The sequence below is a fragment of the Carassius gibelio genome, chromosome B7, assembly GCF_023724105.1.
Source record: "Carassius gibelio isolate Cgi1373 ecotype wild population from Czech Republic chromosome B7, carGib1.2-hapl.c, whole genome shotgun sequence".
NCBI lineage: Eukaryota > Metazoa > Chordata > Actinopteri > Cypriniformes > Cyprinidae > Carassius > Carassius gibelio.
Window position 1 is genome coordinate 25781945 of NC_068402.1, and position 16825 is coordinate 25798769.

Below are 16825 nucleotides of genomic sequence, written 5' to 3' on the forward strand. Positions count from 1 at the left end.
ATCTGCTGACTGTACACTATCCCTTAGTTTGGGAATCTCTGGAGTAGGTGATTTGTGCTCTATTAATTTGGTCCGTTATGATGCTCTATGTGTTTGATTACTAATGCCTGTGTAGTACGGCATTGCACAGAGGACAGAAACGTTCAGCCTTGACTCTTTATCATCATTTGTGTTCAAATTTGCAAAGAGTACCAAATTGAACATAACTATATAAATGCAAAATGTGAATTCATGAATATACAATGGTATCGATCCACAGTGTAGCAAAATCCATATCATGGAACAACATAATTCTGGTAGTCACTTTCATACAGGTGTCCTGACATTTTACCCTACCCATCTGATTGTCCTCCCAGGGGTTACTGCGCAGGCACACATCAATATCGCGTCCTTTTTCTCATGCTGAACAACAATATTCAATGTATCTGCATTACTATAAGGGTAGGTTTAGGGTTGGTGTAGGTGTACACTTTAGTAAAACACAATCAAATAGGTAGAAAAAAATATTTATTGTTGGGTTTCCTGTAGCTGAATCCCTTCTGGCTACAACCGCAAATATAACACAAAATTACTGTATCTGCATTACTGTAAGGGTAGGTTTAGGGTTGGTGTAGGTGTACACTTTAATAAAACAATCTAATAGGTAGATACATTTTTTTATTGTTGGGTTTCCTGTAGCTGAATCCCTTCTTTCTACAACCACACATATAACACAAAATTACTGTATTTGTATTACTGTAAGGGTAGGTTTAGGGTTGTGGTAGGTGTAGATGTTAATAAACCATAATTTTTACAGGTAATTTGTATTTTAAAATGTAACATTTTTCGTTGTTGAATTGTACTACCCACTGTTTCAATGGGAGGTAGCAAAATCCGACAGGGCAGGACAAATCGACAGAACCCCACTATAGCACTCACCCCTAGTGTGTGTGTGTGTGTGTGTGTGTGTGTGTTTGATTTGGCTGTTTTGACCTGCTAGACAATTTTGATCAAGCTGGTAAAAGGATAATTTTTCAACCAAAAAATTATTATTCTGTAATTTACTGTACATTCCTCCTGTCTTTGCAAATTCTTTTTATGCTTTTGTGAAAAACAATTTGACTGTAATTTTTCCATTCATTCAAGTCAATTAGTATTAGTGTTCTTTTTAATCCCATTGCTTTTCATCATATGAACAAAGTGTTTTTATTTTTTGCAATAAATAAATGTTGATAGAAGTTAGGGCTGCACAATTAATCAAATTTCTAATCACGATTACAATTATTGATTCCACAATTACGTAGTTCAAAGTCCACTCATGTTATTCTGCGTGCTTAAGATGCGTTTTTTTTTTCTACGTGTTATCTTAAGGGTTTTTTCATTTCATTTTTTTTGTTTTAGTATAACATTATAATACCATTCATGTTTTAACTTTTTTTTATTTTTTTTATATATAATTTAAAGAAGAATTGTTATAATCACAATTAATAATCACAATTACAATTTCTAGTTAATAATCATGAATTATATATATACATTGTCATAATCGTGTAGCCCTAATAGAAGTTTCATCTTGGGTAAACTATCCCTAAACCTAAAGCTGTATCCTCCTCCCGGTGTCCTTAAAGCCTGTTAGACGGTAGATCCCTTGCACCATCAACAGTTCAGCTACCATAAGATAACTTGTCAAACCTAAATTGGTATAACTTCTTCGTTTTTTTTCTCTTGGATAGAAGGGTTCAGTCTGATTAATCAGTAAGTCATTTCTGTCACTAACGTCATGCTCAATAGATAGCAGACACATTTTTACATGTTTAAAATTGGCCATCAGGAATCGTCCTGTATGTTCAGCGCGAGGACCAGCGATTGTGAATCAGTGTCTTGGCTGCGTGAACTGCTGTGAATTGGCTGCCGGCTCTGCAGCAGTAATGTTTCATACTTGTGTGTTTTATAAACCTCTCACATATGGATTGTAGGACAGACTCCTGGTATAAAAGTGATGAATTGGCGTAAAGAGAAGCTATAGAAGCAGGTGAAGCTCTGCACTGCTAGACTGGCGAAAGTAAAAGAGCTGTTGTAAATTAGCTGTTCGGGAAATGGCAAGTTTTTTCAATCACTGACCTTGACGGAGAACATTTCATGACATCGGTCCTTGGTGATTTGGCAGATGGTTAAATTGAGCAGCTGACTCATAACAAACTAAACCACAGAAAGGAGGAGGCTGTTTCTATCTCTCTCCGTTTCTCTCTCTCTCTCTCTCTCTCCCAATCACTCACTCACTCACTCACTCACTCACACACACACACACACAAACACACACACACGCACACACACTTTATGTTTTACTGTATGAAACCTTTCAGAGTTAGCTTGTCATACCCAGTGCTAAAGATAAGGCTATTTGTTTGTTTGGAATTTATATTAGACGTGCTGATTTGATCATTTTTGCAGGAATAAAACTAATGGATAGTGTTGTAAATATATACAAAATTCCTCAATGGTCCTCAGAGGGGAACTTCCCTATGAGGTAATTTCCTCTGTTGCAAATACTAAACACATGTCTCCCCTTTTACACATTCCAGCTCCGACACTGAATGAGTTACACCACCCAGCCCCTTATATAACCTTAGAATCTAATGGCTGCTTTTTACCCGTTTATTTATTCTTTTTGTTTTTAACACTTGTATCAACACTTATTATCATCGACTAAATTTAGCCTATATAATGAGAGAGTAAATCATTAATCCATGTTATGAACCAAACATAGATTTTTTTTTTCCTGAATCACTATAATATGCCTATAATACGTGTTGATATAAGTGTTGTGCTCTGCTCTGATTATAAGTCTCAACATGTGCACAAAAATGTTCATATTGTGTCAGTAATATTTTCCTTCATATTACCAATTATTATCCAGAATGGATAAACATGCTGTTTTAGTGAAGTATAGTCCTAATGTTTTATGAGTTGTGTTAAGAGAAAAAACCCAGTCTGACTTTGAAAGGCCCCTGTTCTGACTGACCTGCTCTGCCACATACACAGTTCTGCTCTGCACTGTCTCTGGCATTGGATCCGACCACACACACACAAACACACACACACACACACACACACACAGAGACTAATTATGTGTGTTAGACCTTGTGTTAGGGAAAAAGAGGAACATGCTCTTGCTGTCTTGCTTTTTTTAACTTGAAGCTATGTGCCTGTTTTTATCATGAGAGGGTAGATGTTTTATAAGATATATCGGATGGATGGACTGATAGAAAGAGAAAGAAAGAAGGAAGGAAGGAAGGAAGGAAGGATGTATAGAAAGGAAGAAGAAAGAATGGAGGTTCTCTCTCTATCTCTCCCTCTATATATATAAAGAAAGATGGTGGAATGATGGAAAAAGAAAAATATGCATGAAAGAGATAAGGAATTATGGATATAAAAAGCGAAGGATGGAAGAAAGGGGAAAAGACACTAATATAGATGAGTGCAAAGAAAGAAGGATGGATAGACTGAAAATATTTATAGACGGTGAGTAGGAAATAAGAAAGATGATTGAAAGAAAGGGAAAATAAATGAAAGATGGATGGATAGAAAAAAGAAGGAAAGATGGATGATTAAAATAATAAATGATGGATATGCAAAGATGGATGATGAGTGTAAAGAAAGAAGTATAGATAGATAGATAGATAGATAGATAGATAGATAGATAGATAGATAGATAGATAGATAGATAGATAGATAGATAGATGGGAAAATGATTGGTATTGTATGAACGATGGAAGTGTAAAAAGAAAGATGAATGAATGGGAAGAAATAATAAAGGATAGGAAAAGAAAACAAGGGATGAGGGATGATGGCAAAAATGATGAATAGAAGTAAAGAAAAGAAAGATGAATATTAAAAAAATGATAGATAGTTGAAAAGAAAGATGGATGGTGGATGGAAAATTATGAAAAAATGGATCTAAAAATGATAAATGGGTTAAAAGGGGATGTATTAGATTGATAGATCAGACTTCTGTCTTTCTCTCTCTCTGTAAATAGATTGCTCTCTGTATGCAGATGTTCAGCTGATAGTGATTCGAGTTTATATCACGCTCAGCCATGCAGTACAAGGATCACTTACAGTTTTGCATATTGTCAGCTGTTCAGTTATTATGAAAATAACACCACATTTATATGATCTGCTTTTTTGAGACCCTCTGCTCAGTGTTTGTGTAAAGACCACCGTCATTTTCCCCCGATTGTTTACTCCCGTTTGATCCATGTTGCATGTTATAATGGGCTGGAATCAGATAAGAAAGACTGGTTGAAATGACAAACATGGATTCTCAATAGTGTGGAGAGATATTGATGTTTTCTTCTTCTGCAATTTCGAGGCTCATACATGAGTCTGAAGAACGGAATATTGTTACCTGAACAACAATATTGGCTCAAACAGCCTGAAGAAGCCAGCGATCATATATCTTTACCCAGCAGCCTCGGGCCAAATGTAATTTTCAAAGCCAGATATTGTTTTTGTTCATCACGTACCAGATGTTGAATCAAGTCAATTGCGTCAACTTTACGTTTTTATTTGTTTATTCGTTTTTTTTTTGTTTTCTATGGCTGTCTTTTGGAACCGAGAGGCTTTGTAAAATATGAGGTTTATCAAACTTTCAGCGCTCAGCTATTTTGACGAGCTTCGGTAATACATCACTGACAACTCGGAGCGGCCCGGCTGCACCGGCACGAGAGCGTCAGCACGGCGAAGGAAGCGATGCATTTTTGGAAGTGATTTATGCGAAGCAAAATAAATGACGCGCCGTGGCCGGCTTGTTAAGTGCAGCCTTTGAATGGAAGTGTAGCGGATTAACAGCTCTGCTGCGCTCTTTCTTTACTTCTGCCAAGAGAGCCGTGCTGGACATGACCACTCGCCATGAGCTCAACATTTCCACTCCTCAAGTGCCCTGTAGTGTCAGCCATTGGCCCTGGAAACCGCTTTCAGAAGTCTGGCTGAGAATGATGACGGGAAACGCTGACCCCTCCTTCCTTTTCATTTTAGAATAACATTCATTTGAATTGTCAGTCGGTAAATGCACAAGTAAATAATATATGAGATCATTTTGTTCCACTGAAGTGCAGCAGAGTACAAGGGGAACGCTGCGCTGGGACCATTTAGAGTTCCACCAGGTGCATTGTTCTCTAGTATTTTATGATCAACATGATTCATTAGATTCAAACTGCTGCAAACTGTATCATCAGTAGTGCATCATGTATAGTATACTGCAATCTCAGTTTACTGTGAGGGAACACAATCAGACTTAATTATGTATTTATTATTAATTTAGGTAAAAAAGACACGTTATGTAGCATCATCTATATAATATTATGGTGTTTAGTTATAGATTTGCATTAGCTTTTATTTTAAGTAGTTTTAAGTTTAATAGTTGTGTCAGCCCAACAGCCTAAACAAGATGATAAAACGCCTTTCTTTTTTTCCCTCTCACTTTTGTGTTGTGTTGGATGGGCATGTTTTGATGGAGTTGTGAATCTGTGTTTTGGACAGGTATGGATGAGAGGACAAGCCAAGCATCATGGGCCTCAGGTGGCCAGTCCAGCCCGTCCTATGAGTCCTCCAGGGTAAGACCGGTCTTGCCTCGCCTCACATCACTTGCCACACACACACACACACACACCCACTAATGTGATCACACCAGTATGGTGCATTTCCATTAGTCCAGTTCAGAGATATCTGTCCTCAGCTAAATGAAATATTAGCATCTTATTTGTTCACAGGCTCTATATTAACATGAAATTACTATTTCTATTAAAAATCATTTAGAAAGGCACATCATCTGTACACTTGCTCAACATATGAAACTAATTACTTTTTAAGAAAAAACTACTGTTTAAAAAAATGTAATTGTGATGATGCTTCTTACAGGGAGTTCTGGGGATATCCTTTAAAGGCACAATATTTAAGAAATTATTTTATTATTAAAATATCCAAAAACCACTAGAACAGTGTTATATATATTTTGCTAACTTGTGTACACTACTTACATTATCCCAAATGGTTTGATTTCCTTTTGTTTTGGAGAAAACATGGCAACACCATAGACGCTTTAATATGTTATGCGTTTTATTAGACAGGTGACGACCGCACAGAGTCGCATTATAACAGAATTTTCAAATGTATCTAGTATGATAAAACAGCGCTGCTTTACCTCACATATACACAACCGGAAGGAGCAGAAGCGGTCGACTATGGCAGAAAAAAGCTCTGCTGCTTTTGAGCCATGGGTCACACTTGTCTTTTCATTAGCAGTTGCTTCAGCGGCCTTGTTTCATTTCTACGGCTTTCAACCTCACCCTGCTTCATACTACGTTGTTAATAAATCTTTAATACTTTCTGCCTGAGTCCTGACGGATTGCGTCAGCACACTCAGTCACGCCGTCATCTAACTACGCCTTTGTTTCTTTGTTTGTTTTGAATATGCCCTCTAGCAGCAAAAACGTACATATTGTGCCTTTAACCGTTTTTTATAGTATTTTTTATTTTTTTTACTTACAACAGTACATGTACTTCACCATATAATACTGTTAAGCAAACACTATCATTCAGACATTTGCGATCATTAAGACTGTTTAATGTTTTTGAAAGAAATCTTGAATGCTCAGTAATAAAAACACAGTAAAAACGGTTATATTTAGAAAATATTTTATGAATGTGATGACAAAGCTGAATTTTCAGCAGCCAATAATCCAGTCTTTCACATGATCATTCAGAAATCATTGTAATATGCCTCCATCGCGATATGATTGGATGTGATTGGTTCATGTGATAAATCCCGCCTCTTGTTTTTGTGGAAGCTCCAGGCCTGAATAAAGAAAATGATGCCGTTATTGACTAAATATTAAGTAAACATCTCATCTCACTGCTATTTGTCACGTCAAAATAAAACTTGAAATGGGCTGAAAACGTGATGACTGTGTCAGTTAGTGAGCATTCAGCATTATGAAATGAAAGATGTATCTTTGTGTCTGTGACCGTGTTTACTGGGCTTTATGAGGATGACTCGAAAATAAGTTGACAATTAAAAAGAACAGCTGAACATCAGTTTAATATTAAAAAAATGTAGTGTCTATTACACTAAGTGCAAATAGGCAGCCTTGTTGGCAGAAGCTATTTACACTAGCTCTGCCTATCAGTGTAAGGTTACTACAAAAGACCATAGTTAATTAAAAAGTTCAGTGGCGTAGACATTAAAGTCATTCTTGATCTGATCAACCCGGGTTCGATTCCGCCCTTTATCGAAAAAAATGTTTTCCCAATACAGTGGCATCCATTTAATAATTCAAATTTAAATTACAATTTAAAATCAATATGTTATTATTACATACCGTTTTGTAATGTTCTACAGTAATAAGGTGCAAATATTTACCACTATTTGAAATAAGTAGTATAAATAGCTGAAAATCCTGCTATTTTAACATAGTATAAATAGAATCTATAGTTATTAGCACTAACAGTAAATAGCATCTAACTAAGATTAATAAATGCTGTAGAAGTGTTGTTCATTCTAAGTTCATGTTAGCTAGTGTTAGCCTAATTAATGAAGTCTTTCCAAAATCTTGTTCAAATTGTTATATATAAATTCATGTCCCTGTTACATGAATGTTATATGTTAAATGCTGTTAATTACCGTGAATGAGAATTTGGACTCTTTGGCAATTATTAAGTAAAAAGAGCATCAGCCAACCACCTGCGTTTGCGCATTAGTTCTGCCCACTACCGGAAAACCCGCCAGTTCTTAAAAGCTGAGAAAATCCAAAAGAACTATTTTATTTTGAGAGGAAATACAACAAAGAATATTGTTTACATGTAGTTTACAGTACGTTAAATACAGGTGCGCTTCGCATCCATTGAGATGAACTGAAAAATATCACAGCTCGCCTGACAGACAGAGAAACTCTGAAGCACTCTGTTCGGTGAGTGAAAATATATCTGTGCTAAACTTATACTTAGCCTCCAACTCACACACTGGCGAGTAAATCTGAGGAGTTATTAGACATTGGCTAATATTAGACATCATTTAGTCGCATTTGCGATTGATTTACTTGCAATGTAGAGGGTTTTCAAGAAACATTTATTATTATCAATGTTTAAAACAGTTGGGCTGCTTTTTTGTGGAAAACATAATACATTTTTGATAAAAGAAGTACATTTATTTGAAATACAATTTTTATAATAATGTGAATGTCTTTACTGTTACTGCTTTCGATCTATTTTCTGCATCCTTGATAATTAAAAGTATTTATCCAACCGAACTTAACTTTGAAACACTATTGTATTTTCAGCATAATTTATAAGGTGGTTCATACTTATAAGAACCATAACTACTTATTTCTTATTCATTCATAATTTTTTACCATAACATTACATGTTGTCTTATTAAATGAAATGTACTTATATTTCATTACTTAAACATATATTGTATCATAATGTCTGATTTGCAGAATTCTGATTAGAAGAATTTTAGCATTCTTTTTATAAAATAACGTAAACATTTTATAGCAAAGAAAGCACTGATGACTTTTAGTAAACAGCAGTTTTTAAATCTGAAAGTTAATTGAGGAGAGCCCATATTGAAATAAATCCACTCACAACACAGTTTTTGTTTTTGTTTTCCCCAAAATTTCCTTGGTAACATTCTGAAAAAAAAGCTATTAACTTTTGAGAAAAGCATTATGAGCAGCTGTTCCACTCAAAGAACACGGCAAAGAAAATATCTTTGCTTTTCCTGCACGGCAAAAAAGGAAATGTTTTTGTTTATTCAGTTTATAAGAAGAGACAAATGAAAGTGCACACACAGCCTACTTGACGATATGATTATATTAGCAGTATTCATGACAGAGAACAAATGGTTGAAGTTTTTCCCGGCTGTGTGTTTGTGACTGAACGCAGTTGGTGCAGGAAGCATTGATAGATTTCAGACATACCATAAGCTCAGATTGATTTTCATGAATGCAAATCATACCCACCTCATCAAAAAAAAAAAAAAAAAATGAATGGTTGTGATTTTTATTTTGCGCTCAACCCTACTGCAGATCGTGAAGATCTCTCGCTTCCTATTTGTTTGTTTGTCTTTTCCACGGTGGTGTGTTCAGGGTGCCCTGTATGAATTTCATTTCATGTCAATCTCCTGTCACTTCCTATCAGAAATCAGTCAAATGTCGGAGGCTCTCACACCACATTGTCTTGTTTATTTCCGATGCCCTTCCTCTCCGCACTTCTACAGGCGATGGCTTTGCTGGCGGCCTGATTTGAATTATAAGATGGAGACGCATGAGATATCTTTGCTCTAGGTGCATGGAAATTAGTGGTTGTGACATTGCTGGGGATGGGGTCAGGAGACAGCTGTTTGCACCTCTATACAGATTGTGTACACGCACACACACACTCACATACACACAGGCACATGCATCTGATAAACACAATACAGCTGTTTAAGTGTGTGTGTGTGTGTGTTTAATTTAAGTTTAAATTAGAGAAGTGTTTGTCATTTCCTAAGCATTCAACTTATAATCAATATAAGCAATATAATCATCATAATTTCCAAGCCAGTGCCTCCAGCTAAAAATACACCACTGTTCAAAAGTTAGAAGTCAGTAAGGTTATATCAAAATATATATGTCACAGTTTCCCCAAAATGCATTATGGTAATAGTAAGAAATGTTCCTTTTTCACCAAATTAGCATAATAGAATAATTTCTGAAGGATAATGTGACACTGAAGACTGGATTAATGGCTGCCAAAAGTTCAGTTTTGTCATCACAGGAATAAATTACATTAAAATAATTTAATAGAAAAGAGTAATTTTAATAATATTTCAATATTACTGTTTTTTAATCAAATAAATTCAACATTTGATAAGCATGAGACTTCTTCCAGAAACATTTTTAAAAATCTTAATGACCCCAAAACTTTGAATAATAGCGTAATTAAGTGAGGCAGTGTGTTAAAATGATGAATATTCCTGTATGTAGTAGCCATTGTAAACTGTCCATGATCATACTCTCTGGATTTTATTTTATTTTTACATCAGATTCAGTGTCAGCAGGACCGGACCGCCAACCATTGTTTTGTTCAGAAATTTTTAAAAGATCAAAATGCATAATGAATGTGTACCAGGCATTTCAACTAGATTTTTTTTGTTTAGTTACAGGTTTTCGGCAAAGGTCAGATTAAATGAGGAAAAGCATTGTGAAAGAATGATATAGCGTAATCAGACTTCCTTATTCAGACAGAATTTTATTTCTCAGAAGACCAGAAGAGTTAGAAGAAAACCAGCCGGTGATTTGCTCCATTTTTACAGAGCATCAGACATCTTTATTTTTTTTTCAGTGTTCTATAACAATTTACAAAGATGCCAAACATATGACGAGTAGTGTTTTAAACTCTAAACAGATTTCAAAAGTTGTGTAGTGTATTCCACCCTTTACACGTACAAGTTACTATTCAAACTAACTTCCTGATATTAATTGGATCCCAGCAGTGTCCATTGCTCACGGCCAACAACAAAGTTAGAAAGCTATTGTCTGAGGTTTGATCTTATCGTGAGAATCTATTTCTCTCTTTTGTGGTTTGCCCTTAAAGAGCCACAAGAGCATTAGCAGAGCTGCAGCCGGTTTCTGTGAAGTACCCGCTAGATTTAATCAGCGTCTTCATCCGTCACATTACTTTTTTCACAGTCTTGCTTCACACAGATCTCCTATCAGATAACTAAATAGGGTCTACGGCTTTTCTGTATTTTTGTGTTACCTGCAAAGAACAAGGCATCCGATCGACTAATGTTTCCCTTGTTCTCTCAAATGGAAACTGTGAACCATTTTAAACAGGATCTTCTTCACAAGAGCGACTCTCTCTCTCTTTCTCTGTACGCGTGTGATTAGTGGACTGTGAACAGACTGGAGCCCTGGCTAGCTGACCTTGGCCCACAGCCAGGCATCACATCCTGGGCAGCCGTGGCTTCAGGCCTCCCATCTGACAGCCCAGCCCGCATGCACCACCTCTGCCGCGCACCCCGCTGTCCCACAGTGCCTCGCTCCCGTCCATCATGCCACTATCTCCCATCCCCAACGTCTTAAAACGGGACCAGGGCACTCACCTGGGATGCGAAGGAGCATCTGAGAGATGTTTTCTTGAACAGTGCTGGTTTGCATGCTTAAGCAGCAACGTGGCAGTTATTTAGACCAACAAGAACAAGAGTAACAAGAAGCACATTCTGAGATCACAAGACAGCATGATTGATGATCTAATGGTCTCACCGATCTCCTCATCAACTCAGCTTCACCATTTCACTCAGACTCAAAAGGCCAGGAAGGAAAATATGGATGATAAAGAGGGTAAAGGGGTAGTTTACACATAAATTAAAATGCTGTCATCATTTACTCATTTACTTGTGTTGTTTCAAACCCATAAGCATGTTTGAAATTCCATAAGAACCAGTGAGGATTGTATTCACATGCCAAGCAAGCACATAAAAGCACAAATTAAATCTGTTCAGAACATAAGGTGAAGATGTAAACCCATTACTGCCACTGAATAAAAAAAATAAGGTAAACTTTATCTCACAATTCTGAATTTTTTCTTGAATTGTGAGTTTATATCTTCAGGTTTGTGTATTGTAATTCTGACTTTATTGCCTAATTTGTGAGTTAAAAAGCCAGAATTATGAGATATACACTCACAATAGTAAGAAAGTGGGTAGGGTTTTTTTTTGACTTGCAGCTATATTTTCATATCTCCTAGTTCTGACTTATTTTCTCAGAAATTGAGAGATATTAACTTTCAAATGCGAGAAAAGTCAGAATTGCAAGATATAAACTCACAGCTGCTAGAAAAAAAGTGAGAATTGCACGTTCCTATGACTTGAGACCTCGAAACTGTGAGTTTATTTTATATGGAATTCTGAGAAAAAAAGTCAGAATTGTGAGATAAAATGCAGCAGTTGCCTTGTTTTATTATTTTTTTATGTGGTGGAAAAGGGGCTCCATATGAAGCAGACATGAATGAAACAGTTTGATTCATATAGATTATTTTTATGTCTATTTGAACTTTTAAAGTTTTGGGTGAATAGACGTTTTGTCAGGTTTCATTAAAATATCTTCCTTTTTGTTCCTAACACATATGAAAGTCTTATGGGTTTGGGATGATATGAGGTTGAGTAATTGATTTTTTTTTTTGGGGGGGGGGGTAAACTATCCGTTTAATCGTATTTGTGCATACATTTGCCTGCATCTGTGTGCTAAGCTCAGTCGGAAAGCTTACTAAATTATGCTTACCAAATTGCTGGGGAGGACATTGCAGTTGGGGGCTTGTTTTTCGCCTGCCACCCCCCCTCCCACTGTGTCTCTTCAGGGGGAGAAGCCATTAGTCAGGCAGTTCATAGCGCTATTAACACAAACGGCAGGAACACGATAGGGAACCTCTCTGCATCGATTCTGCCCCGCACAACACTCCATTGCCTTTGAAATTACTCAGTCGCCATCCGTTTAGGAAACAGACACAAAAAATTCCGAACAGTAATAGTCCATGATATATTGTTTCTTGAAAACAGAGAAGGAAAAGCCCACAGTACTGGACAGCCGGCAGCTGTAGGCCCCTCAGGAGAGAGTTAATATGGTTTGGGGGACACATTTGACTGTAGCACCAGGCGGATTTTCACCAGCTCTAGGATTAACACAGCCACAGAGTATCTTTTATTGGAGGGAGGGGGGGGACTCTGAGTTTTAAAGGCCCATACTGTGACCGATATTTAGACCTAAGCCCCCCAGAGCTGATAACGGTCATGAAATGGCAGACCTCAGCTGCCGAGGAGAGAACCGGACTTATTTATTCTACTTTTTAAGTACAAGCAGGCTTTTGGCTTAAAGACATGATCTGTGTCAAGCTCTAATAAACACGTCTCTTCATCAGTTTTATGACATTTGTGACCAACCAAGCTAAAAACTATTAGAAACATCTCTAAAGATCTTTGACTCACTTAAAAAAAGTGTGCAAAACATAGTGCACTCAGTCGTTAGAAAACAAGTAAGTAATGTGTGAAATATTGTTATATCCCTATATATATGGAATGGCAGGAGAGAGCATGGAATCAAACAAAGCATTTTAATATGACATGAATTTAGTTGATGAATGCAAATGGCTTCTTTTGTTGTTGTTTGTGCCCCATTAGCTTTATTACAATTACACAATCACAGCACAAGCGCTATTTTCTCTTCAGGGCTTTGTTTGCCCTTTTAATGAAATTCACCAAAGACTTTGAAGAAAGTGTTTTTTAATGAGGAGAGTGGAGAAATATCGATCGTTTCGGGGGCAGTTGACCAGTCGCGCTCCCCTCTTTTCCCTCAGTAATTAGAAGAGTGTCATCGCACTCAATTAGCAGGTCCAGCTAATAATGTGTTTAATGCTGTGATCTCTTTCCCCCAGGGGTTCGGAGGCAGCACTCATTATGCTGATCACTTGAGTGACAGTCGATTAGTGTCCCATGAAGGATTGTCCCCAACACCTTTCATGAGCTCCGGCATAATGGGTGAGTATCTAAGGTGATTCTGACCCTGTCTCGCTTTCACACCCATCTTTCTGTTATCAATCCGTTTAGCAGTGTGTGGACTGATCAGGCTCTTCTCTCTGAAGGCAGTCACCACAGGAAGTGCCAGAGATGGGCGAAGGTGTTGTGTATTTGCAGACTGAAATGTGTTTAAATATTTGAACATTTATCCATTTTAATATGAATATAAAAGATTATGAATAACAAGTGATTTTATACCATGCTATTAAGGAATTTGGGTTCAGAAAGATTTTAACATGTTTTTCAAAGAAGTGGACTCATCATGTTTACAGAGGCTGCATTTATTTGATCAAAAATGCAAAAACCCATACAGTTTGAAATCTTGAAATCTTTTCAAATACATTTTCTATTTTAATCTAATTTTTAATAAAATAGAAATCAATTAAACAGCTATTTATTTCTGTAATTGCTGATTTTCAGCAGCTATTACTCCAGTGTCTTTAGTGTCATATGATCCTTCAGAAATCATTCTTATATGATGATTTGGTGATTATTAAATATATTTCATTATAACTTTTGTTAAAAGCAGTTCTTTGTTGAATAGAACAGCATAGAAATATTTTGTAACATTGTAAATGTCTTCACTGTCACTTTAATCTTTCTGACCCCAAACATTAGAAAGGTTATATATAGTAAAAGATACATTTAAAAATGCTTGATTTTTTTATTTATTATAAAACATAATAATCCTGGCTCTTTTTGAGTCAGACATGAAAGTCAGAAGTGAGTCAGATTCAGTAACTGCGCTGAAAGATTCATCCAAACATTCACACAGATTTATGAATCTTTTTTTATCCGTTCATTAATTAGTCATTCGTTCATGAATGGACAACAGACTGCGCTGACTAATAATCTATAATAAAGTTGTATTAGAAATGCTTTATTTATCTGATCTATAATTCATTCTAATTATATTATTATACAGTATATTGTTCAATATTATATGAATTTTCCTTTAGCATCTTCCTGCGCTGTGACTGTCTTCAGAAGTTGACCCTCCCCCAGGGTGGAAGTCACACCATCAGTACAGTTTTCCATCACAAAAGCCACCGGCCTCTTCCAGTGGCACATTGCATTTTTCTGCAGAGGAGAGTGAGAAGGGATGGGAAGGAAAGGAGAGAGAGAGCGAGAGAGAGCGAAGGAGGGGTTTCAGGGGTGGTAGTGAAACAAACAGATGGGCCAAAGATCATTTTACACACACAAACCCCCTCAGCCACGGACTCTCTCAAATCTCTCTCCTCTTTCCGAAGAGGTGTGTGAAACTCTACTCAACTCGCTCCACTTCCTCTTTTGCTTCCAAAAATGTTTCAAATAATTTTCCATCTGTATCAGTTTGTGAGTTTGTGCTTGTTTGGCCCTTGGTTTTTACTTCTTGTCTGCTGACTCCACAGACACAAAGCGTAATACACATTATTCAGCATCAAGATGATGTGCAGTGCAGACTCGGAAAATTGCACACGGTTATTTCTGTTGTGGATAATTTTGTCGTTGTGAAGTGAACATTCCATTGCTGTATTTATAACTGTTTCCTTTCTGAAAGATTGCACCCTTTTTTTTCCCACAAGGTAGCATATTTGTAATCAGTATATGATATAGCCTACTTTGTGCCATAATTTTATTTTTCAATAGGTGGGGTGTCGTTTGTTTATGAAGGTGTTTGTTCTTACTATTTTACATGAGAGTCATGGTGAACAAGCTTTAAATTTGACTTTTTATTTGTATTTTTGTTGAAAAGATGATTAAGATGATAACAAAAGCAGCATTTTCTTATATATTTATCAGTTTGGCTTGATTAGATTCACAAGGGGCTGTTTATCCCTTGAACGTGATTGATGGATGTTGTTAGATCTGAGGTCTCTCTGTCTGCTGCTATTGTGATGTGCTCGCACATGACAGCTTTATGGGCTGCTGAACCCCGGCTCTTTGTAGCATCACCCTGGAGACCGGTTGCCATGTAAGGTGGCAAGTTTTACGGATGGGTGCAACTGCACGAAGCCCACCGGAATAAAACGTTATCTCTCTACCAGTTGATCTGCATTTGTGTGTGTGTGTGTGGAGGTAGGGAGGATGTTTGGTTTTCCTCTGTCCTGTTGATGCGGCACTAATTATGCCTATAAGTAGCAAAATATGGAAATGATCTGGAACAATGATGTGTCAGGGAATTAGGCAATCTGATTGCACGGCTAAATTGCCTGCGCTATCTTGCTGGGATTGGACGAGGAGGCCGAGTCTTATCAAATTGAATTTCAGCAGTAATATCTGGGATTTACATGGAATTACCCATTCCGGAGCAACCTCATTAAATCATCTCTGAAAGGTTATTACTCACCAATGAAAAAGGCAGAGCTCCGAATGTGAATGTAATACAATTAAGCATTACCATCACAAGAATGGCATTTCTGAGGGAACCCTGGCCTGTGAGGTACTCTTGGGTTTTGTGTGACCCATTTTTTTTCCCTGCGTGTGCCGTTTAAAAACAGAGCCGTGGTAATCTAAGTGGATTATCTCGAGACAAATCCCGGTGGTCTGCGGTTTCTTGAAGGAAATAGGAATTGTAGGCTGGCACTTGTTTGTTTACCTTTTCAAACTGTTTGTGGCTGATAATACCTTCTCGAATTTCGTTTTTAATAAATACATAATACATAAAATGTCTTTATTTAAACTGTATAATCTGAACAAACATATAACCTTGTTTGTCTACAGCGTTAATATAAGAAATGCCTCTGATTTGCTTTCATAAACCATTATCCCATTAAGCGGTTTAATTTGAATGCTTCATTTAGTAGTCTTAAATATGCCTGCGGGGGCTGCATGCGTTGACCTGGTTCCACGCGCTCTCTAAGTGAAGTATGACATGTTGAGAGCAGCTTGGGGTTACCTGGGGTCAGCTATTGTCTATGATAATGAACTTGTTACAGTTTATAGTGCTAAGCAGATGGCTGGTAATGACTGTTTATTTGACATAACATTTTAATTGGAGTAACCGCTGCTTGTTCTGAATAATGGAGATCCATTTTAAAGGTCACACTCTCTTCTGCTGTATTGGTAATGGATTTGAGTTTATGTAGAACTACGTATCGGATGATACCTTTGAGGTTTGTCTCGGAGTGGAGAGATATTTCGCTTTGTTGCATCATCTTCCTATATGGTGCGTTAAGACCCCATGGGCTGGTGATAGTGAATGTGCTGGTGTGTATTTCAGCCTGTGTTTGTGTGTATGCTTGAAGAAAGTCT

General features: G+C 37.0%; 1 protein-coding gene across 5 annotated transcripts in view; it reads left to right on the forward strand.

Moving 5' to 3' along the window:
* Positions 1 to 16825, forward strand: part of tcf12 (transcription factor 12) — a 106186-nt gene that overhangs the window by 25223 nt on the left and 64138 nt on the right. For all 5 annotated transcript variants that reach the window (XM_052560893.1, XM_052560890.1, XM_052560892.1 and 2 more), the window contains 2 exons: positions 5521 to 5594; positions 13450 to 13552. In XM_052560893.1, coding sequence (XP_052416853.1) covers positions 5521 to 5594; positions 13450 to 13552 — 177 coding nt within the window. The remainder of the gene's footprint in view (positions 1 to 5520; positions 5595 to 13449; positions 13553 to 16825) is intronic.